The sequence below is a fragment of the Anopheles arabiensis genome, chromosome 3 (genome assembly GCF_016920715.1).
Source record: "Anopheles arabiensis isolate DONGOLA chromosome 3, AaraD3, whole genome shotgun sequence".
NCBI classification, from domain to species: domain Eukaryota; kingdom Metazoa; phylum Arthropoda; class Insecta; order Diptera; family Culicidae; genus Anopheles; species Anopheles arabiensis.
This window is the reverse complement of record NC_053518.1, coordinates 73,260,985-73,284,892: the sequence shown is the minus strand read 5'-3', so window position 1 is coordinate 73,284,892 and position 23,908 is coordinate 73,260,985. Positions and strand designations below refer to the sequence as shown.

At 49.0% G+C, this 23,908-nt stretch overlaps 2 protein-coding genes across 7 annotated transcripts in view; one reads left to right on the top strand and one right to left on the bottom strand.

Annotated features, from left to right (window-relative positions):
• LOC120899817 overlaps positions 1-15,678 on the top strand; it is a 59,375-nt gene extending 43,697 nt beyond the window's left edge. For all 4 annotated transcript variants that reach the window (XM_040306047.1, XM_040306044.1, XM_040306046.1 and 1 more), the window contains 5 exons: positions 8,584-8,825; positions 8,917-9,055; positions 10,602-10,816; positions 10,928-11,963; positions 12,032-15,678. In XM_040306047.1, coding sequence (XP_040161981.1) covers positions 8,584-8,825; positions 8,917-9,055; positions 10,602-10,816; positions 10,928-11,963; positions 12,032-14,256 — 3,857 coding nt within the window. In that variant the 3' untranslated portion in view covers positions 14,257-15,678. The remainder of the gene's footprint in view (positions 1-8,583; positions 8,826-8,916; positions 9,056-10,601; positions 10,817-10,927; positions 11,964-12,031) is intronic.
• A 1,251-nt stretch (positions 15,679-16,929) lies between these two features.
• Positions 16,930-22,130, bottom strand: LOC120902380 (protein aubergine-like). Of its 3 annotated transcripts, none has more exons than XM_040311086.1 (5): positions 21,835-22,130; positions 19,237-20,891; positions 18,411-19,163; positions 18,036-18,322; positions 16,930-17,847 (listed from the first exon to the last, which is right to left on the bottom strand). In XM_040311086.1, the coding sequence occupies exons 2-4, from the start codon at positions 20,871-20,873 to the stop codon at positions 18,058-18,060; spliced, it is 2,655 nt and encodes an 884-aa protein (XP_040167020.1). In that variant the 5' UTR covers positions 20,874-20,891; positions 21,835-22,130; the 3' UTR covers positions 16,930-17,847; positions 18,036-18,057. The 3 variants fall into 3 exon arrangements, with proteins under 3 accessions (XP_040167020.1, XP_040167021.1, XP_040167023.1); XM_040311087.1 differs by lacking the exon at positions 21,835-22,130 and adding an exon at positions 21,314-21,784; XM_040311089.1 differs by lacking the exon at positions 16,930-17,847 and having other exon boundaries at positions 17,968-18,322.
• Positions 22,131-23,908: the final 1,778 nt, after the last annotated feature.

Here is a 23,908-nt window from a genome sequence, read left to right as displayed (position 1 = left end):
ATGACGGGTAGTTCAATGTTAACAGTTGCGAAAAATTAAGGCTCGATGGACGAAAACAACTGATCGTTGGTCAAATAACGAAAGGACAACCTGTCCCAAAGCTTACAAAATCCCTAATTATCTGTCAACAAGGCTGTGTTGCAAAACCCCTCCAATCTTATTAGACTAAATAAAAAAAATAACAAAATGAGTTTCCGTTGGCAGAGAAACACTACCAACGCACTTGTAGTTTAAAAGCTAACGGTGCATAACACATACAAAACAGACACACACCGAACCAAAAAAAATAAAAACACAGCATCAACTTTCCAGCATTCGTGACGCACGTGACAGAAATTAGCAACAAACGGTTTCAACTGTTGCAATTTTCTCTTGCCCGTCGATCTACCGCCGCCGCCGCTGCCTTCTTGCCCGTTCATCATTAAGAGCCAAACCCACCTTTTTTTTTTAAAGACGCACGTGCACACGTGCCCCATTCTCAATCTCGAGCGGACGGTTCCGCAACCGTTTTCCCGGTAGTTTTGCTGCCTGATTGGATTGGCGTCCAAATGGCGTCGTTGATCGATTTTGCGATACGCAAATATACGCCGCACTTTCCGACAGTTAAATTAAATCGAGAGCGAACAGCCCGAAAGATCCACATAAAGATCGTTTAATTCGCATTCGTTAGCACTCGTGCGGTGGTGCATTGGGCGACATTAAAAAAAGACTTCAACGCTAGTACAGTTGAAACGCAGTTAAAATTGATAAATGGGTACAAACGACCACCAGCAAAACAGCGTGATCGTGATCGGACAATAACTGTTTCAACGATCTGATGGAGTCTCTCCCATCGCTCGAGGCGTAATGCGTAATGTTTTTGTAGCATAAACATAACTCTCGTATGGCTTCGTTGGGGTCTGGTTAAACAATTTTCTAGTTTGCTCGCAATTACGGGCTCTTTCGGGGAACGAAACCATGATAAATTGAATTCTGCCCGCCGTATGAGCTTATTTTAGAGTGCCCTTGCATGTATTCCACCCAACACAGGGGTTTAATAATACAAATTAGTATCGTTCCTGCCGGAAACAACAATTCTCCCTCCTTTCCCTGCCAGCAACCTGCACGTTTTCGATAAAGGGGTTTGCCCTTTGTTTTACTACAAAAAGGGCTTTCGGATACAAATCGATCGAAAGTGTTGAACCGAACCACATTCGAAAGAAATGGCTCGGGCTGGGCCCATTTCATCCCATTTGTTTCTATGCGCCTCCTCGTGTGCAGCAGCAGCAGCTGTGGCATGCGGTGCGCGTTTCCGCATGATTATGGGATCAAGATACGCACAATTAGTGGCAGTTCTCGGCCGCAGGGGAGGCAGCAGCAGTAGTGCAAGGTGAAACTAAAATTAAAACCTATTATTCCGGCCAAAACGGATCGAACCGTTGGGGCTCCCTCCCGGTGTCGCTTAATGAGTGTAAAATCTGCTCCCCGATGGAACACGGCAGCGGCCAGGCATCGTTGGGGTCTTTCCGCGGGCGATTTACTTTTTTTTAATTTCATTTTCTGATTAGCACGGCGCAGCGAAGAAAGTGACAGTGTGTCGGGAGAGGTCGCCCGAAAAACGGACAAGAAAAGCGGGCAACACTTTCACGCGACTGCTCTGTGTAAAACGAGAGCGAAAGTGTGGAGACGTTTGCTCGTTTAATTGTTGCAATTGCGATCAAGCTCATGCTTCAGCACGTTGCACGTGCAATTGGATGCATTGGAGGGGCAGATGCACATATTTACGGTTTTTTTGACAATTCAATGCAAGCTACGTTTTATTAAGAGATGATACAAAATGTTGAAATTAAAATATTAAATTAAACTGGTAAAAAACCGTACCGAAAGAAGGCTTTTGCATCTTCATCCAGTAGATTCACAACAACCCAAACCTGTCTCTATCGTCTGGTTTAACCAGAACCAAACCCGAAACCGAACGAAAAAGCAGCCAACAGCCAACGAAATAAAGATAACAAAAAAATAAAAACACTTTGAATTCCAAACATTGCATCTCTCGGTGGTACGCTCCCGGCTCTGGGGAACTGGTTTGACTTGACTTGGGACCGATCAGCAAGCGACGAACCCTCTCGTGGTTTAAAAATGCATCATCGGGATCGACCGTCAGGTACCGCAGGGGAGCAGGAGCAGCACAGGTCGGATGTTTACATTATGCAGCCCCGACCCCGCCCCGGTCACCTGCTAGCCAACCCTCCCGACAACCCCCGCGGGGGTTGTCATTCACACGCGTAAACGATTGTCATATTTCATGTTCTCTCTTCGATTGACTTTCGACCCGACATTACGGCGGGCTGACGGATAAGGTAGTTGGGTCGTACGTTTTTTTTCCTTCTCCCTCTTCTCCTTCTCCTTGATTGCTCCTTCTTATTAGCTTCCCACACGCACACACACACACATCCCCTTGTCGCGATAATGATCGTGATCGTTCGCCATACCGACGGCTTCGACATCTTCACTGACAGTGTGCACTTACCGTTCGTTTTCCTCTCCTTCTCTCTCGTTCCCTCCTTTATTTCCCTTTTTCCGAGGACTAACAGGATTTATACCTTTTCCGCCCGCGTCCGTCCCTTTTCATTCCCAAAAGCCCAAAACAATGCGCTCGGTTCAACGCTACGGGCCGTACCCAAAAACGGGAAAAAGCAATTCAAAAGATTTGATCGTTCCAGCAAGCGACGAACCCCCTCCTCCGGGACAGGACAGGAAGGATTCTCGATGATGGAGGGGGACGGGGAGATTATTTGTACGCCGGTGGCAGGATGTTGAAAACCTGTTGGAATCCTGTTGATTGACTCAATGCAGACGCTGTGTGTGTGTGTTTGTATTTTAATATTTTACCCCGCCGATGGAACGAAATATCGCCCGGCTGGCCCGTTGGCGTTGGTGGTGCGCCCGCGAAGAAGAATTCTGTCCTCACGCGCACGGCGTGTGACGGCAGCAGCAGCATCCTTTGCTATCTACCCAAGCGCAGCAGCATCCCATCGGTGCGAAAGAACCTGAATATTCAAGGCACACAACAAAAAAAGCCCTCCGATCGCCGCGTTCCTGGCGTGTATTCGATTCGGTATAATTTTCTTCTCATTGTTATTGGCGTTTTTTTTGTTGTTGTCCAAAACCCCTTGGGGGGATGGAACAACTTGTTGTTTATTACGCCATTGTCAGGTTAAAATTGTATGCCTTTCTTATTTCGTGTGTGTGTGTGCGGAGGGGCTTTTCTTTTTTGTGTGGCAAGTCCCTTCCTCTTGCGCTCTTTAAATTCATTATGCTTTTCAACTGTAGGGTTTGTTCCCTTGTGGTTGTTGTCTTCCACGGGGTTGATGTGCTTTCCACACTTATCGTCCTGTGTGTGTGTGTGTGTCAACCTGTCACGGAACGGTCGTTGCCTTGCTCCACCTGTTTTTTTTTTGCATCCAGTGAGGATTAATTTTTGTTTGCCAATTTTTCAACGACGCAAGATGGGCTCACCGCACGCAATGTGAAATGCCGTTTCCCGCACCGCACAGCAGGAGATGGGTTCTGCATTTTCAGCTACCGTTCCAGGGCTTATATCGGGCTCATTGCTCTCTTGGACGTCTGCCATTTAAGTTGAACGATTTGTGGAATTATTTCCACATCAAAACATCCAAAATCTATGCAAGTGTACGATTCCTTTTTTTGTTGCTCCGACAGTTGATCGATCCTCACTCCAAGGAAGGATCATCATACAGCAAAAAAAAGGCGTAATGAGACACAAGGAAAGGCAAGAAAATGGGTCAGTACGATATCGCCACCCGATTCACTTGCTGCAATCAACGCAGCATCCACCATCCACCGTCCCGCTGCTACAGGAAGCATAAAACAATGGCCCAAGCAACGGAACCGGTCGTACTGGCATACTGGACCTCCCTCCCTCCCTCCCTGCCAATCCAATTCCCATCCGATCCGATGATCAATGGGGGTTAGGCGGTCCTCTGTATAGATGGATTGGTTGGCAGCAGCAGCAGCAGCAGCAGCAGCAGTCGCAACAGCAACCCCCGGAACCGGTTTGGCTGGACCTTGGGGTGTGTGGACCCTCTGCTTCTGCACTGCAATCAGCTGCACACGCACGGGGACGACACGACCAACGGCATAATTTGGCTCCAAACTTCCATTATTATTGTTATCATCTCGGCTCGCCAGGGTGCCCATGTGTACCTGTGTTGTTTTGTTTTTACGACACTGTGCGTCCTAATTACCAATTTCTACCCCTTGAATTGAAGCGAGTGGTAGAATGGGGAAGACGGGCCCTTTCAAAAGTGATTTCTCAATTTTTAAGTCAAGCCAAGTTGATTCTCAGCGCGTTTTGGTGGTGCTCTTGGTGGTGGAGTTTTTCCTTCCCTGTTTTCCAAGAATTTATTTATGTCGTCAGGCCTTTATTTTTGCCAACTACAGTTAGCCACACAACGCAATCGGTTGTGTCTTGCTGCCCTACACATGAAGCTGACAAGCTTCTGCATTGGCAACGGGAGCCGTAAATCAATCCAACCGCTGCTCCGAAACCCCCGTCCCCGGCGACGCCAAACCGGGTTCGATGCGCAATTTTCGTTACGGAGCAGAAGGGTGGAAACACCCGAACAAAAAAAAAACACACTGTGGGAGGAGGTGGGGCATGTGGTGGAAAGCTTTCGTTTATGCACAGCCTTACTTGAACTTGACCATCCATTTCGGTGCGCGCCCTCCCCGCCCCAACGGTCGCCACATTGGGCAATGAACTTGAGAGCTTGAGGCTTCCTCCCTCCCAGCTCGGTACAAAGTGCGTAAAAAACAGGGAAATAAATGTTTTACAAAGCTTTACAGGGCTGTTTATTTGTTTATTTACTTACTGGCTAGGCTCATAAACGCTGTAGGAAGCTGTAAACACAAAACAACGGACACAAGCCGGTGTCTCCCAAGACACACATGTTAAGCACGCGCATTTAAAACTTTTAAGTGGTGTGCTGTGTTGGTTTTGCTTGTAAATCATGTAATCGAAGCTGTGGCCATCCGTGGAACTATTCTAACTAATAATTACTTACATTATTATTACTTTTCTTCGTGTTTTTTTAACATGAAATGGCAAAAATGGCTTAAAATAGGAATTAAACATTACAGGGTTTTCCAGGGGTTCTCGTAGTTGCGGGACACTTTCTCGACTCTTTCTTATAGGAAGTGAACTTGATATGTTGGGAATTTGAATCTATGGCATCATTTTTGGACAGGATTCTTATAAACTCCTATTGGATTTGTCCAGCAAGGGTGCCGTAGAGTCCAATTCCTGGTACATTAAGTTCATTTAACCTAAGAAAGAGTCAATAAAGTGTCCCACAGCTATGAGAACTCATGGAAAACCCTGTATTCACAACAAATATTTGTGTGACCATGTGAGGAAATTATCCTATCCACTGAAGCTGTGCTGTGCACGAAAACTTTCACAAAAACACAGATGTTAAATGCTTACATGAAAGAGGAACAATTTCTTCGTAACAAATATCATTATTTAATCACAAAACATTTTTTGTTATAGCTACTGGAGCATTATTTTGCAGCTGCTATATGTTTTGTATATACGGGAAAGCGGGGCAAAATGGTCAGATGAGCCGAAATGGCCACCTGCATTATTGGCATATTTTAATAAGTTTAAAATGACTCCCGATGATTGAAACACATCAACTACAATCTTAGATGCACACCATGAATATATCCTTGCCTAAGATTTATAAATAAATAAATTAATTCATTAAGAAATAAAGTAATTAGTCAAAACGATGTTATGTTCTAAAGGCCGGGGTACATTGTCCGTACTCGTTAGTGTAATTTCGATTTTCACTAGCGCATCTGGCGGTGGCTGGTGGAAACTTTTTTTGGTCATCGAGGGAATGGTCGTGCTGGATCTCAATTTCAAGAAGTTTTTTTTTTGCTGTATTTTAATGCGAAAATGACTGAAATACTTGCACAACATATTTATCGCTTAATTACACAGCTTTTCTAGTGCAGTTTAAGTAAAAAACATTGAATTTTTTTTTAAATAATAATAACAACATATAAACAGTCAGTATGCCAGCTGCGCAAGTGAAAAACGAAATTACACTAGCGAGTACGAACAATGTACCCCGGCCTTAACAATCAAGCAATCATCAATGGTTTACGAGAAAAAAATAACTATTTTACCATTATGTAATGTTTTTAAAGTTAAAGTTTGTAAAATGCCGCACTTGGGTCAAAATGGTCGTTCCAGCTTAGGGCCTAATGGACGGTATGTTTTGGGCAGGAGCAAAATGATGAGGTTGAGGTGTAGGCAAAGGTCGCTGCAATATATGTGTTTTGCATAAATAAAACTATGCTGTGTGTCTACTCCATCGGTATTACTGAAACATTACTGACAACAGGGCGGTCCAATGGTACAGTCGTCACCTCAAACGACTCAACAACATGCCCATCATGGGTTCAAGCCTAGAATGGGCCGTCTCCCCATAGCAAGGATTGACTATCAGGCTGTGTGGTAATGAATTATGTCTCGAAAGCCTTGTGTATAGGCCGGCATGCCCACGTTACGAAAAATAGAAGAAGAAGAAGAATTGCTGACAACACATGTGTCATTGAAATATTCCAGAATTTTACTAAATCTTTATTAAAACACTTGCAATACAAAACTTATATCTCTACCCTTACAATTCTACATAGATAGCAGAGCTTAAACCAAAGCCTAATTGTGTGGTCCATTTTGTCCCTTTGTGTTGGTGTATGATAAGATTGCGATTTTTTAATTTCATTTTATACATTTATATTTGTTGTTAATACGTGTACTACTAGATTTGTTTCGCGAATAAGACGTTAAAGCATCAATTGCTGTCAAAGTATCAGGCTTACCCAATCAGATACAAAGCAAACACCTTAACAGTGCCATTTTGCTCCGCTTTTCCCTATGACAGAAGCTAAAATAGGTGGTAAAATCTCATATTTTGATAATTTTGTCCGTTCCTTCTGCTGTCCATAGTGGTTCGCTTGTTCTTAAAACTGGTTTTAAACCAAAAAAAACACATAACATCATTCATTACTTTCGATAACAAAACCCAAGACATTTTTTCACACAGATTAAATCAGTATTCTTAACAGCAAATGGCCAGTAAAAACAAAAAAGGGTCAACTTGTTGCGCTTCTAGACAACGCACGGCTAACAGTAGTTGATAGTTGAACACTCTTAAAGGAAGTAACATGAACAAACAGAAAAGAAATCACATGCCAAACGGCGGTCAACCATACGGGCCGACCGGCACCACATTCGAATCGTGCCCCAAAGTGAAAGGGTTTCACCCTGCCACCCCCCCCCCACCCCTCCTTAAACCATCATTAAGGCCGGGCTACATTGATCGTACTCGCAAGCGTAATTTTGATTTTCACTAGCGCATCTGGCGGCGGCTGGTGGAAGCTTTTTTTGGTCATCTAGGGAATGGACCTGCCGGATCTCAAAATTAAGTAGTTTTTCCATCGTTTTCCATTGCAAAAATGGATGCAATGCGTGCAAGACATGTGTATCTACGTTTTACAAAACTTTTCTCCTCCGATTTAAGTAAAAAACAAGAAAAATTTACGTATTTTCTGGAGCGGCTCCAAATTATTTGGAAAAATGCTTCGGTCAGCCGCCACCAGATGCGCTAGTGAAAATCAAAATTACGCCTGCGAGTACGATCAATGTAGCCCGGCCTTTACAATCGAAGCGCACCAGCGGTGGCGGCTTATGTGTCAAAGGGAATGTGTCACTCCGACAGGCAACAGACGACGAATCTGCGAATCTCCCAGGACAGCACACCGGTCGCCCCAGCCACTATAGACTATCGATCGACACTAATCTGGCTGAGCTTGCTGTGTGTGTTTTTTTGTTGTTGATGCTTTCGAACCAGAGCACGCACACATGTTTCGGGCCTGTCTGCCCGATTGGTACTTCAATAAAATCTCGCGCGGGTAGCAAGCTTGGGTAGGAATTTTAAAATCAAATTAACCGAATGCTAAGCCGGGCGGAGTGGTAATTGATACGTTTGCGCGAGACCCTTAAATCCGCTTACAGGCACTGTGTAAGCTCTTCTAATCTCTCGTTCCCGTCCGTGCGGCCAGTGAAACAATTGCTTTTAATTACAATCGATATTATGAAATAATGCGCCAAACGTTCAGTATTTAAAATGGTGTGAAAATTCCCCTTTCATAAGCACGGCCTGCAAGCGACTACCACCAGCGCTCCCGAGCGGTTCACGCTCTTTCCCCCACCTGCTCTCGAATCCGCTCCTTCCCTCCCATGAGATAATTGCGAAACAATTTGGAAAGGATTTTGTTTTTCTTCTGTCGCTTTGCTTAGTAGCCCTTGCCTCGCCTTGCCGCCTGCATCTATGCAATCGAAGCGACAGCCTCAGGGGGAGGAAAAAAGCTTAACCGGAGAGGCGCAAAATACGCCGAATCGTTTATCGTTTCCCGCTAATGGGTGTTAATTAGATTAGCGTGCGATATTTCCCTTTGCAGCAACACTAAGACCCCAACCTGACCTCCCCTTTCCGTTTTTTCCAGATGCCAAACTCGTAGCGGATGACCCGGAGGCAGTGGCGAAGGGTGAATACGCGTTCGACAATCCCGCCTTCCGGACGGAGCAGCAGACGAACGGCAGCAGTGGCACCGCTACCACCACCGGCAATGGTATCCCGCCGCCCGGCGCCAAAACCGGCTCATCGTCGTCCCCGCTCGATCCGAGCTGGTCCTCGAAGCAGAACACGATCGAAAAGCGCAAAACCGTCGACGACAGCTACGTGAATGTGAGTGTGGGGAAAACATTCCAATTGCCAAAGCGGATTGTTTTTCTCTAACCGCCTTTTTTCTTCTTCTTTTTTCTGCATGCTTCCACAGGTGACGGCACCACGGCTCGTGTCGCTGCGCGGTTCCGACTTTACCGGGCTCGGTGTCGAGGTGTACGGCGGGCTGAAGGAAGGCATCTTCGTGAAGAAAGTGATGCCCCAGGGACCGGCCGCTGGCATCGTAAGCACAGGTAGGGACAGTATCACACGCAACCAGTGACATCAGCAATTGCAGCCTCACGAAGAATTGAGATGAGTGCAGCATTCGTGTGCTGCTTTTTTGCGCCTCAAGTTCCATTCATAAGCGTAGTTTCAACAACAAACAGATAAACCCGATAAAAGGGCACAACAAGCGGAAAAAAGTAAGCAACAAAATTCTACAAATATTTTCCCAATCTACTCGGGACGCGCTAACGTAGTGGTTTGTCACGTTTTGGGAGCCGTTGCGCGAAATGCGATATGCGCGCGTTCGACACGGTAAAAGACAACAAACCCCCCGGGCACGAGATGGAATGTTAACTCCCCCTCCGTCGTCGTCGTCGTCGTCGTCGGACAATATTAGTTCTACGGTTTGGTAACACGCGTTATCTTCCCTTTAGTCCCAAAACAACCCTTAGGACGGCGGTGGTGTTGACGTCATGGAAGAGGTGGTGCCTCGTCGTGCGTGGGTAATCTAAACCCAGGGATTGTTTCCCTCGCTGGCTTTTTGGGGTGCATTAAGTGGGCAAAAATGTGATCTTACAGCGGGGGACTTATGCAAGAGGTTTACAGCACAGCTGACAAACAGCTCCATTAGTGTGTTTGTGTGTGTGTGTGGTGGATAGTGATTTGAATTAACCTGTTCCTGTTTTTGTGAATGAAATAATGCAACTAAGTCCTCTCATATCGCTCGTTTTAAATACACTTTCAAACGCTGCAATTAAAGCGAACGACTATTGGGTTCAAAATCCAGCTGTTTTGTGGTCTGTCCCTGTCCCACAATTTTGTTTATCTAAAATATCCACCCATAACTAATTGCGCTTGGTTGGCCCTGTCAGCCGATCGGTGGCATTCATTTCGTTCCACCAAAAAGCCCCGGCAAGTGCATTGCACGGCTCAATTCAATCGCTGCTAATCCAATTTTGCCCTTCCCGGCCGGCGAGATCGGTTAATTCGATCGTTAAAGTGGTCATTTCGGTGTTACGAAACCGGTCTAAACTGCTAAGAGTCGGTCGGTCGGACTCTCCCTCTTCCAGCGAAGCAGTTTGGTAAAAATTCTTACCTTCTGTGTGTGAAGTGTGGCTGAAGCCGGTGGCTTTTGGGGTTTGCCGGTTTTGGCTCAAACCTCATTGACTGGTGACCTTCGAACCGCTGGTGATGCTGAGTGTGTGTTTATGTTGTGCGTGCCCGTCGGTTGCACGACTAACCAGGGTTTTGCGTAACATGAGTTCGAAGTAAACTAATAACGAAGCAGCAGCGGTAAAAAAAAACGCTTAAATAAACTGAGGGACTTGGCAAGCTGGCTAGAAGAGATTAGATTTTGGGGAGTGGAATTGTAGGGCAACTACTCGCAGCAACTTGTTGTGAGAAAAGCTGTTTAAACGCAACCGTCAGTTGTGGGGTGCAATGAGCGATTTAAATTAAAACAAGAAAAAAAAGATTAAAATGCATTTTTAGGTTTGAAACCTTCGCCGCTGATTGTATATGACCTAATTTGGCGCTAAAAATTAATTCGTTTTTACCTCCATTTCATAATAGGTGACAGAATAACGAGCATCACGATAGATTTCCGCCACATCGTGCAGGAGGACGCAATGACCATCCTCAGCTACGCCTCGCCCTACAACGTGCAGCTGGAGCTGGTGAGCGGCACGAAGCCGATCCTGCCGCAAACCCAGAGCCCGAAGCCGGGCCACCACCAGAGCCTCACGCATCCACTGTACCGTTCGAGCAGTCAGTCGGACCTGAACACGGTAAGCAGCGCTGCGGCAGCGCACAGAAACCCGCCTAAAGATATGCAACCCGCAGCACACCAATGTTTGTTTACACACTTTCTCACTCACTCTCTCTCTGACATTCCACAGATTGAGCGCAACTCTCGCAAGAAGCTGTTCCCGAGCGAAGATGCGTCCCCGCTCAAGATGGATATCCGGGCGGGCAGCCCCACCAACAATCAGCCCCTCGCCACCGTGCACAAGGAGAACGAGCGGGAGCCGAAGAAGCACTCCTTCAAGCAGCAGATGCGCGAAATGATTGAGGAAAAGTTCCAAACCAAGCAGCCGGCGGACGTGGAGCGCAAGGGTTCGAGCGGCAAGGGCGACGAGCTGGTAGGTGGTGGTGGCAAGAAGACGGGCCACAAGTTTGGCATCCGTGTGTTTCCTCCCTCCGTGAACGATAAGCTGTTCGGCAGCAAAAGCCCCACCAAGATGCAGGCGGACAACGAAAACAACAGCAACATCGAGAAGAAAGAGTCGGAGGACAGCAGGAAGGAGATGGAGGGCGAGATGCAGCCGCCGTCTCCGCCGCCGGTGGTAAAGAAGCGTACGAAGGCGGCCGGTGACCACCACGGTGGCAACAAGCCGGACGTGGTGGTGATGATGACGGGCCAGCCGGAGGGCGTCGGTGGTGAGTTCCAGCGCCAGAACAGTCTCACCTCGAGCGGGATACGGCGGGATGCGGCCGGCATACCGCAGGAGATGCCCAGCTTCATGATGCAGGCGGCCAACGCGGCACGGGACAATCGCAAATCGACCGGCGGCACGCTGGACGATGGCAAGCGCAAGGGCAAGGCACCGCCCCGTCCACCGGTGGGCGAGTCCGAGCTGGACGAAAGCACCGTCACGGTCGACACGAACCTGAGCAGCATCGATGGCGGCAGCCGGACGATGCTGACGGCGGATGTGCCGGATGCGCGCGTTACCGCCACCGCCCTGCCGCGCATGAACTTTTCCGACAACTTTGCGGAGGAGGTGCTGAACTGCACGATCGACAGCATCAACGGGATCGAGCAGTTCGGGGAGACGGGCCCGAGCAACAGCTCGACGCCGAAGAGCGACCGGAAGCTGACGTCCTCGCTGACGGAGAGCGAGCTGGTGATGCGGTCGGAGGCGATCGATAATGGTGAGTTGTTTTTTTGCAGGGAGGGACACGACTGTGAGCTCAAAACTAATGTTTGCTTCGTGTTACAGAATCCGACGTCGAGCAGGAGCAACACAGTCGTCGGCAGCAGCCACCTCCGACGCCTCCGCGTCGCGATGGCAACAAAATAGAGCTGAACGCGGACGACATTACGGTGCATCGTAGCTCGCCGAGCCCCGCGCCGGACAGTAGCAGCAGCATGGAGCAGGAGGACGAACGGGACAGCGAACACGAGGAGGACGAGGGCAACCGTCGTACGGCGAGTTTGGGCGATCTGTCCAAGCTGGAAACGACTGGCAACGAGTCCAACTCGACCACCAGCAACACGCTCGAGCGTGCCCAAAGCCTCGAGATAACGGGCGATGTCGTGACGGTCGTGAATGGCAACACCGGCAACAGCATGGGAGAGGCAACCGTGATCGACGCCGGGCGCAAGCGTAAAATCTCCACCGAAATGCTTCTGGACGGTGGTGCGGTCACAAACGAACCGGGACTTAACTCGCTGCAGCGGCACCGGCTGAAGGGTGCCTCGGCTTGGGGCAATCTGGAGGATGCGATCAACTCGGGCGAGCTGCTGCCGAACGGTGACAGCGCCCACGAGGTAACGGTCAAGCAGAACGGGTACACCGAACTCAACCAAGCGGTCATCGTGGCGGAAGCGCCGAAAAACCCACCAACCGAACCGCAGGAACCGCGGGAAGAGCACATCTCGCTGACGACGATCAGCATGCTGGTGGACCACCACCACCAGCAGGAACCGGACACGAACATACCGGACGATGTGAAGGTGTCCCGCTACCCGTTCGGCAGCCTGGAGCGCCCCAAATCGGACGTGCTGAAGAAGCTGCTCGGCCAGAAGGAGGAGCTGGAGAACACGCCCTCGGTGTTCATCTCGGCCGACGGGGGTGAGAGTGTGGTCAGCACGATCAAGATCGAAGCGGCGGGCGGTGAACCGGTCAGCCTGACGCTGATCAACCCGGCGGAAGCTGTGGACAATGGACAGCCGTCGCCCGTGTTCACCAGCAGTGGCACGAACGGCGTTAGCAGCATCAACATTTCCTCCAACGAGCCCGCGTACAGCGTCCCGGCGGGACCGATCACACTGAACGGTGGTACGGGTGGTGGCGTGACGAAATTTTCCCTCACCGCGGACAACATCGTCACCATCACGACGGCAATGGAAGGCGCCGGCGGGTCGGAATCGCAACCCTCCTCCATCGTGATGATCGACGATGAAAAGCTCGACTTTAGCCTGCAAACGCTGGACGATTTTGATGATCCACTGGACGATACACCGTCACCACCGCCGCCGCCACCCCTACCGCAGATGGAGTACGATGCGCTTAATGGACAGGCGGATGATGCGCCGGTTGTGCCAGAGCCGGCCCCGAAAATGCCCATCTCGAATGGAGTTGCAATCGCCACAGAACCACCGCAACCGCCACAGCGCAACTCGATCGGCCTTGCTCGACGCGATAGCAGTGGCCCCACTGCTGCTCCCCTCACAAATGGCGGCTTTGTGACGGAAATCACACTGAAGGCACCCGAACCGCCGACGGCGGCGGAGCGAGTGGTAGTGCCGGCACAGAACGGTACGACCGCACCCGCACCACCCCCGGTTGTTGCCAGCAAACCCCCGATCGTGACGAAGAAACCACCCAAGCCGGAAGCGAAACCGACGGCCAACAGCAACGCCACCATGACGACACCGCCCTCCCGGATACCGGTCGAGCGGCGCATGTCGAGCGAGCATGCCACCGGCGGTGGTTCACTGATCCCGCGCAACACCGAGATCAAGTTCAGCACGGCCACGTACGAATCGTCACCACCCTCCACCGTCACCAGCACCTCCACCTCAACCGGTGGTCCGAAAACGCCCCAGCGCGGCGTCGACCAGATACGCTCCACGTTCGAGCGGTCGAACTCGCGCACCGAAATCCCGGTGCTGATCCGGCGCACCTCCATCCCGTCGATCAATCTGTCCCCGTCGGCGGCGGCGACCGGCGGCTCGATGAGCAACCTCAGCACCAAAGTCAGCCCCTCCCGCATACCCGTGTTCAACTCGAACGGCTCGAAGAACGGTGGATCGCCGCCACCGGCCCAGAACGGGGCAGGAGGCCATCACTACAACGGCGGCGGGGGGCTGCTGTACCGAAGCAACAGCAACAGTTCCATCAAGAACAACAACAGCAACAACAATCTGGTCAACAACAAGGTGTCGGTTAGCATCACCTCCATCAAGAACCAGTCGAAACATCCGAGCGGCAAATTCTGAGGCACCGGAGGAGAAGCTCTTCTTCTCCTCCTCTGCTGAGGAATGATCCGATCCGTCCAGTTTGAATGAATGCGCGTGTGTGTGTGAATGTGCGACTGAGTGTTTGAGTTTAGGAATTATTTGTTTGTAAACTTTATTATGGTAAATACCTGGCGTGGTGTGTGTTTGAATGAGGTGTTCAATCGAAGGAGCTTTTGGGAAGAATTTTTGTTGGTTTGTTACGTTGCCCGGACGACGCGACGACTCTCTCGCAACAGCAGCCTGCAGTGAGAGCGGATTCCGGACATCTTTACTAATATTATGTTTGGCCATATTATCACGTATATATTCCTGTTATTATCATTTCCTTCACCCATCCCCGCGATCGGATGTTTTTTCTTCACGCTTAGGAGTTAATGGATAGTTTTAGTCGGTTAAGTTTAGCAATTGTTAAGTAGGGGAGACCGCCAGGCAGGATAGACGCAACAGACGGAAGAGAAAATGATTTTCTTAAATTACGCCCAACAACACTTGGTGTTTTGAGGGCGATCGCAAAAGGGAGCAAGGAGCGCGTAACATTTTGAGTGTATTTGCTAGTTTTTGTTGTATGTATCTTTTAAAAAAAAACGGGGTCCGACACCGTGTCCCAATCACCCACCCATGCATTCAGTGGTGTTTTTGGAACTTGGTTTGTTAAACTGTTGAAGTGACTTACCCATTATTTAAAATATAGCCCTCACACACATCCGTTGAAAGGCATCGCGAGAGAGCATCGGCAGGATAAGATGTGCATTCTTCACATTCCGGATTCTACCAGAATCTTGTTCGGGCGCAGCAGAGAGTAGGATAAAATGGGGAAGCAAATAGAAGAAGAAAAACAGGTTATCATTAGTGGAATATGTTTAGCGTTTTACAATGCAGACTTACTTACCGTCTCGCTCTTTATCTATACACCAACCAGTACGATTAGCGAGAAGACATGGGTAAACCTAAGATGAATATTTCAACTGAAAATGCTCAATAATCAACACAGAAAAATGCTCTGAATAAAGAGTGAGCTTCCATTTGGGAAATGAAAGGGCAAAGACATTGCAAAGACCATCAAATCTGGACCAAACCCCCCGTACGCAATGTGCCTTTCCCGCTCATCCCATTCCCATCATTACCACAGTTCGGTCCACTACCAATAATAATAATAATAATAGTAGTACACAGCAATATATACTTTATATTTACATTAAGGTTTGATAATAGTGTTTAAAAAAAAGAAAGAACGTTAGTATTGCTTTTGTGCATATTTTTATTCGCAAACTTTTTTTCTGTTAAGAGGGCCACAAAGCCACAAAAGCGCAGATTGGTCTGTGTTCGCGCGTCATTTATTGCAGGCAGCAATGTTTTCACATGTTAATAAAATAAAATAAAATAAATTTGTAACATAAAAAATGGTGTTTTCTTGTACAAAGAAATGGAAACTGATTTTTTTGTTTTGTTAAGGGTAGCGCACGCAACCAAAACTAAATATTTTTTGGTTTTCGTATGAGACAATAATTATAATCAGCCGCGGGAACACGTAGGCCCACTTTGTTGGCGGGGAAACCCGAGCAGGGGTAAAGCGATCGCGCTGGCTCCGTCTGTGTCGTAAAACTTTTTATTACATTACTACAGGGCGCGGACGCCGATCGGCACAAGAATTGTGGCTCAGCAATATGGGTAAGGCCGGATAGCGAGAGAAAGGAAAACAATCCCGAGCATTCAAGACGATGGCAAACAGATGTTTTTCTTTCTCTCTCTAGGGCGAACACAGGAGAAAGGCAATATGTCCGGGCGCTCATAAATAATGCTTCGAAAAACCAAACGCATATTATTACCACACATCATCGTGCCTATTGGCTATCGGGTCCCCTGAAGCGGTCATGGAATTCCCAAGGATGTGGTTTGACGGGCCCGGCAGATCATCGAAAACCAACATCCAATAAAACAGCATTTTTTTTTTTTTTTTGCGGAACGAAACTCTTTCATGGTTTCCTCATAAAGCAATAAAATCCGCATTGGCCTCAGTCGCGAATACGTCCAATGTGTTTAATTTCGACGAAGTTCAACGTCCAACATCTCTAAGGATTCTCGAATCTCGAATGAAAAATGAATCTTCAAAAAATCATGTTTCCATTAAAACTTATATCCAGGGATTCATGAATCTTTAGTGATGTATGATTTAACAAATATTGAATTTGCGCGATCTTATTTAACAACTAGATGCCCATCGTGGATTCAAGCCTCGCATGGACCGTCTCTCCGTAGCAAAACAAACGATGCGGCTGTGTGGTACTTGCCAAGAAGTCTCGAAAGTCTGTATACGATGGCATGGCGTCGTAGGTTCTTACGCCGAGAAGAAGAATAGTGAAAAGCGCAAGTTCTATGAATCTTTGGTGGTTTATGAATCGCTTGAAATTCATGAATTCTTAGAGATTCGTACATCTTTCAATTCGTACCTTTGGAGCTTCACGAATCTATTGAGATTAATGAATCGTATGAGATTAATGAATATTTGGAGATACATGAATCTTCTCTGCAACCGAAACTCAGATTCATTGAATCATTTCAACGATTCATGAATCTGAATCAGAATTACCCAACACTAAAGACAGCACACGGAAAGAGATCCCACACACATTCTTACATTATCGCAAAAAGTTCTTACATTATCGCAAAAAGTTCATTTTATTCGATTTCGCTCATATATAAACGTGTCCACAGTTCGTTTGCAAGGTCACAACACAATATGCGCCTTTTGAAGTCCACTTTGGATTTGTAAGATGTTCCAAAAAATATGTAAAATAAAAGCAGTAAAAATATTGTAAAAAAAACCTACGCTAACCTCATGTATATAACGTGTAGGGGGATTTTGTCGTCTCCTAATTCTGGAATGGCTACGTGTAGGGGGATTTTGTCGTCTCCTAATTCTGGAATGGCCACCTCTAAGCGCAGTCTACGAACATGTGTGTGCGTGCGGTATATGTATGTGCAACAATGAATGTAAGCATCAAAAACAAATCTATCCAACTCGAGATAACGGTAAGAAAATGTAGAAACAATGCTTAGCAACTAACGTACACCTCTCGTTCCCTGTTCTTTGAATTACCCTGAGATGAATGGTAAACGATTACGGGAGGGGGGGGGGGGAGATGTAAAGTACATTCTATAAAATTCTGGCACAATTGCAGAGCTATTCTCCGTCTTTGTATCTTACTTACGAACAATAATAATTCTGGCTTAGAGCTTCGAATTAGTTGTCAGCAATGTGTAGGGAGGGAGGGAGCGCGCGTGGCAGGAAGAACTGTATCGATTGAAAGTAAAGCGCAAAAAAAAATACAAAAAAGTAGGTAACGACGGGGGGCGTTGGGGTGTGTTTAACACTTAATAGAGGACACCCCCCTTTCCTTTTGTTGCTTCCACCTTTCAAGGTTGCAGTTGAAATGGTAATTCTTTGCGTCACTAACTAGTAGCGACGAGTCGATAATAGAGAAAGGTGAAACAGTAATTAAATGAATATTAGGAAAAAATCATCTCTCTCTTTCTCTCTTCTCTCTTTCTCTCTTCTTTCTCTCTCTCTTCTTTCTCTTTCTCTTCTTTCTCTCTCTTCTTTCTCCTTCTCTCTCCTTCTCTCTCCTTCTCTCTCCTTCTCTCTCTTTCTCTCTTTCTCTCTCTTCATTCTCTCTCTTATTTTTCTCTCTCTCTCACCCCTTTCTTTCTTTCTCTCTTTCTCCCTCTCTCTATCTCTCTCTGTCTCACACTCTTTTTCTCTCTCTCTCTTTCGCTGACTCTCTACAGATAATAGAGGCGGCCTTCCAGCATATTGTGGGGCTGGTTATGGATGAACTGCGAAACCAGGAACGCGAGCTTGTGGGCGTACTGGCAGACAGCCGGTACGGCAACCGAACCGCACCAGTTGTAGTACAGATGGGTCTGCTTCGCCGTGTACACCTGCAGCTGATCCGGCTTGAGGCCGCTCTCGTCGAAGATCACGTTGTACGAGGTCGGGGACACCGTACCCTGGCGCACCGATTGCGAGATAAGGAAGAAGTCGGTTCTACGAACAAAAACAAATTCATTAACATACGCACACCTTTGGTACACGAGACGCCTCAACACACGCACACACACACACACACGCTTACCTTTCCGGCAGCGTGACGATATCGTCCACCACCGTGCCGGGCGGCGGGTTGCGACCCCCGTCGAACAGGCGCGTGTTGATGCGCTTGTTCACCACGATCACCGTCAGCTGCGACTTGAACTCGTGGTTCTCGTACACCCGCGTCAGCTTCTCCTTGATCGCGCGCACCTCGTGGTCGACCACGTGGCCGAGCTGACCGTCGCCGACGCCGTCGCGGTACACGAGGATGCGGCGGGGCAGCACGCCCTCGCCGAACTGCTCCTGGTACTTGCGCAGCGCCTTCACGATGTTGCTGGACAGGAAGCTGGACAGCTCCTCGCCCCGCTGGTGTCGCTCGATCACCGAGAAGTACTTCGGCTCGATGTGCTTGGCGGCGTACATCGTCGCGACCAGCGCACCGTACGAGAGCGACTTGTCGCTCGCGTCGTGACACACGTCGAACCCGACCACCATCACGCTGCTCAGTGGATTCTTCACGATCCACGGTATGCCGCCGAGCTTGCAGTTCAGCTGTATCATCACCTTGGTCGCGATCGTCAGCAGCGCGCGCAGGTTCTGATTCTTCGGCGTGATCGTGCGCGCCTTTATCACCTGGCACGGGAGCGGCCGGTCGACGCAGCACTTCTTCTTGATCGCCTTGTACCGGTCGGCCCGATCGTTCGGCACGATGCACATCACCAGCTGCGGATCCTTGTTCATCAGCTCGTTGATGGCGTTCGTGTACGACGCGCCCGAATCGTTCTGCAGATAGAGGCTATCGTGGCGGCGGAGGAGAGAATAACATAGGCGTTACCCAAATAATAAGGAGAGTGAAGCGTGAAACTTACATCTGCGGCTGTGCCACCTTGAAGCCCATGCCGTTCGAGACCTGCATCATCGCACCGACAAAGTCCCGCGTCAGCTGCTCGGCCTTGCGCTCACAAACGATGAACCAGCGCTGCAGCGGCACCGTCTTGAACATGTGATTGTTGCGGAACGCCTGATTCCAGTCCGCTTCCGGGCCGGCCGGCACGCCGCCCCCGTCCGCCCGGAACATGATCGTCTCCTGCGCCAGCAGGCGGGCCGGCACCTCCACCAGGCGCCGGTCGAGCTCCGTCTTCCAGAACGTGAACACCTCCCGGCTGGCCGGCGTTTCCTGCAGCCGCTCGTTGAACCGCTGCAGCCGCTCGATGCGCTTGTCCGCCCCGATGCGCGTCTGGTCCGCGATGCTGCGCATCAGATTGAAGTCCCGCCGCATGTCGTCCGTGATGCCGGTCAGCCGGCACAGCTCCGGCACGAGCAGGATCGGGCCGCTCGCGCCCGACCGCAGCATGCGCTGGCTCGGCGTCGACACCAGCATCGGCTGCTTCGGGTCGCGGATCGTAATGTTGTACGCCTTGCGGTAGTACTCCATGAAGGTGATGTTTTCGCCCTCCCGGCTGGTGAACGACGACGACGGCGTGGTGTTGAAGTCGACGTCCGTCACCTTGTACGACTTCTGGTTGTACGTGCACATCACCTGCGAGCCGACGACCATCTTGACGAAGTTCTCCCGGAACGCGCCCGGCTGCCGCTGCATGTTCTGCAGCGTCTTGTACACCGTGTCCGTGCGCATCACCCGGTGCGTGATCTCCACGCACAGCAGCACGTCCTTCTCGTGCTGCCGGATCGACGTCACGTACCCGGGGAACAGCTCCAGCCCGTACTGGGGGATGGAAATCTTGGCCAGCGGGTCGAAGTAGTACCGATTGATCGGCAGCAGCTTCAGGCTGCCCATCGCCTGCCGGTGCATCAGGTTCAGTATGAGGAACGCCTTCTCCGACGTCATGTCGACCGTGCCAACGCGCCGTATGCGCAGCTTGTACAGCAGGTCGGTGCGCGGGTCCTTCACCTGCAGCTCGACCTCGTCCTGCCGCAGCTTGTTGTACAGGAACAGCATCGTGCCGTCGAAGATGTACGGCCCGAACAGCGGGCCCTGGGTGCGGAGCAGCGCATGCACCACCCGCTGATCCTCCACCACCGGATCGAAGTCGATGCGGTACTGGAAGATGACGCTGTCCTCCTTGCGCGTCAGCCGGAAGTAGTTCGTCTTGAGCAGCAGCTTCGTGCCGAGCGTGCCTTGCTTGGACGGTGCGTTCGGCAGCCGGGTCACGACCACCTCCGGCACGTAGCGCGATCCGCGCATCGCACCCCGCCCCGACGGCCCATCGCCGGCCCCTGCTCCGCCACCGTTGCCGCCGCCGCGCTGTGCCACCGGTACGACCGATCTAGTGGATGGATCTCCATTTCCATTTCCGTTGCCGTTGCCGTTGCCATTGCCGTTACCGTGGCCACCATTTCCGCTAGTGCCTGCTGCTTCCTGGGGGCGGTCGGAAACGTACGGCGGGCGGGAGGGACCACCGCCCTGCTTCCAGTTCGGCTGCGCACCGCTGCCGCCGGGTCCGCCACGTGTTCCGCGACCGCGTCCACGATTGGGTTGGTCCATTCTGTTCGGATGCTACACCTTGAACGACCAAAAAACGACACTATTAACAGCGTGTGTGTGAGTGTGTGTCAGTGCAAACAATTCAAAATGTATGAACGGATCATTAATGCAAAACTCTAAACCAACAAAATTCGAAATGAAACGTCGCTTTCTGTTCCTACGCTTTTCTGCCGATTCTGCAGATTTCAATGCAGACTCACTAAAAGACAGGAAGTGGTGAGGAGTGTATCTTCATGGCACGAAGGCTTCTTTTTGAAAACTTCTTTCCTGCAAAAGACAGGACGACGTTCTCGATAACGGATAAAAAAAAGATGGCGCGGGTCTTTCTCAACCACACTGCGGAGTCGTCATCGTCGGTGGGCAAAGTGATCTGCTCCACCAGGCGAAAGGAAGTGGATAGCTGTGGAGAAGCTAGAATATCGCTGGATCATATTACGCACTCGTAATTGTTCTCCCCAAGCCCAAAAGGCCTCGCACAGCTTCAATGTTGTCCGCCTGCAACAGCACCCGCCAAGGATTGGGAAAATTCTGATAAGAAAAATAAAACAGCGTGCCCAAACTCCACAAACAGCACCACCACTTCAATGCCGGCAACGTCCGGCAACAGAACGTGCTCAAACATGCGCTGTGTATGTGTGTGCGCGAGCGCGCCTGAACGCACAAAGAATCGAATTTCGTCCACACAAAAAAGGGAGCCATTTTCTACGAAAGCCAAACACTGCTGCGCATTCGCTCGCCGGCTAGATCCCGACAATGTAGATCACAAATGGGCTTGCCTGATGGAATACGGCAGAAGACACGGCGAACTACCACCACCACCACCATCACTACGCCCGCCGCGCATCGTTCAATCGAACACTGCTCCAGGTCTAGAACAGCTTTCTGCATGTTCAGCAAAAACATTTCTGCTGATCTGTTCGGTACGTCCCTCTCCACCCTCTGCGTGTCTCTGTCTACGTACCTTTTCCGGCCGATATTTGCACCGTTAGCTGACGATCACTGCACTCCAGGAAATCCTCTTGATTGCAGAACGCAAGTAAAACTGATTGAAAACTAAGGATTATCGGGAATCCTTTCTTCGTTTGTACACTTCACAAGTTTTCTCTTCTTTGGGCTCTCGTATCACACACGTTGATATTGCCGCATGGCATACGCGGGTGGTCGCACGTCCGCTTCCTACAGCTCAATGAACGATTCTGAGGAAAACATTTCGATGCGTGCCGTCGCTGGCTGTCCTGAACACTTTGGAATGATCGTGTTTTGGCAAACCCCCACAATCGACGCATTTTGTTTGACAGCAGACTCTTGAAACGTCTTACCGTGGGACAGTGTGCTCGGTCCATTAGAATCTGTCCTAAAGCGAGGAGCTGAGCGAAGTTTTGTAGATAGAATATCTCAAACGTTGTGTAGTTTGTATTAATTCGAAATTTATCTACAGTGTTATATTTACATTAAATCCATTCTAATATGTATAAAATGTTTGAAGCTCCAAATAACCATATCTGTGGAGTCATTTATTGTATCCCAGATAACCATTTTGGAAGTGTCAGGTAGTGGTTATCGTTCCTGCCCGTTTGAATTGTTTGATTCTGGCGCATTCGTTTTCAAACCTACGTTTAGCAGACGGTGAACGACTCATGCATTCTAAAAATAGCAAAAAAAAAACGGTGGCGACATCTGTTGGTTAGATATTCAATTCAACCAGTGGAGCGCTTTCCTTGCTTTGAGAGTCTTTTCCTTCCTTCAGTACTGCTGTAAGATTTCGCATTGAAGTTATGCATCGCTAGAACTAGAACGGCGACACGATTGTTTAAATACTAAACTCCTACGGAAACCACCAGCACTGAAGCAAGTGAGATTTGAGTAATGGTCGTTGGTGTTGATACCCACGTATCTGACCACACGACCATTTATATAGATTTTTGTTCGGAAAGTTAGAAGGCTACACAGATGATTAGATGAATCTTGTCGAAACACATTGCAAGAAAAAGACAGCAAAATATAATGATTGAGTTGTAATACGCCATCTATTGAGCAATCTAATGAAGTTATGGAGCTTCCATTTATTTTCTTCTATGGATATTTAATTTCCCAGTCATTTAAGCTTAATTTGTGGCGCTTGGGCAATGCAAAATCATACAACAGTACAAAGGGAAGGAGAAAGCTCCCAAAGTGAAGTTCTGTTGTATGGCTATCCCACCAACAGATGCCGCCAACAGCTTTTTTATTGGCTGTTTTTAGAATACATAAGTCGTTTGCCGTCTGCTAAACGAGGTCTTTTTATCAGCCGTACCGGCGAACTCGTTCGTTCCTGGGAACGTTCGCCGCGACGCTCATTTGCACTCAATTCATAGCCCTCTAGATCAAAAATTACAAAACCTTATAGATTTTGTACTGGACCCTGTCCACTCATGAGCGACGAATGTTTCTCGTCGAACGAGTTCGCCGGTACGGATTACAGTTTAGATTGATAGCTCGAGCCGTTTAGAACCCGTTTAGTGGTAGTTTAAGGCCGGGCTACATTGATCGTACTCCGTAGTGTAATTTTTGTTAAAGCGTACGCCATCTTTCGGTGACGGGTGGAAGCTAAATGCTGGTGTAATTTATCTGTAAAAAAAACGTTTTGGGTCGAGGAGGCTATAATTTTACCCGATAACGGATAGATATTGGAAGATGTGGAGAAATGTTGCCCAGCGCTTGGTATGAATGACGATTTGTCCAACAACAACAATTAACGGCCTACTTTGTTGCATTTTATGGCCGTTTATCAACATTTCCAACGGCATACAAATAGGCTGGTCGAAACTAGATGAGCGAGGTCGACCACGTGTTAATAATTAGGACAAAATTTTTTTTAGCGAAATCTAGCTTGCGCTGGTCGTCGCCAGATGCGCTAGTGAAAATAGCGGACTAACGAGTACGGATAACGTCCCCCGGCCTTTAGTGTAGTTGTGGCACTTGCCAGAGCATAAAAAAAAATCTAGCGCCATCTGTTGGTGGTTAGCCAGTTAGTGGTACTTTCCTCCCTTTGATAC

Coding starts and splice junctions, on each gene's coding strand:
- LOC120902380 (XM_040311086.1), bottom strand. CDS start 20,873: ATGGACCAACCCAATCGTGGACGCGGTCGCGGAACACGTGGCGGACCC. Junction 19,164..19,236: donor AAGGTGGCACAGCCGCAGAT/GTAAGTTTCACG, acceptor CCGCCACGATAG/CCTCTATCTGCAGAACGATT. Junction 18,323..18,410: donor ATCGTCACGCTGCCGGAAAG/GTAAGCGTGTGT, acceptor TTTTGTTCGTAG/AACCGACTTCTTCCTTATCT.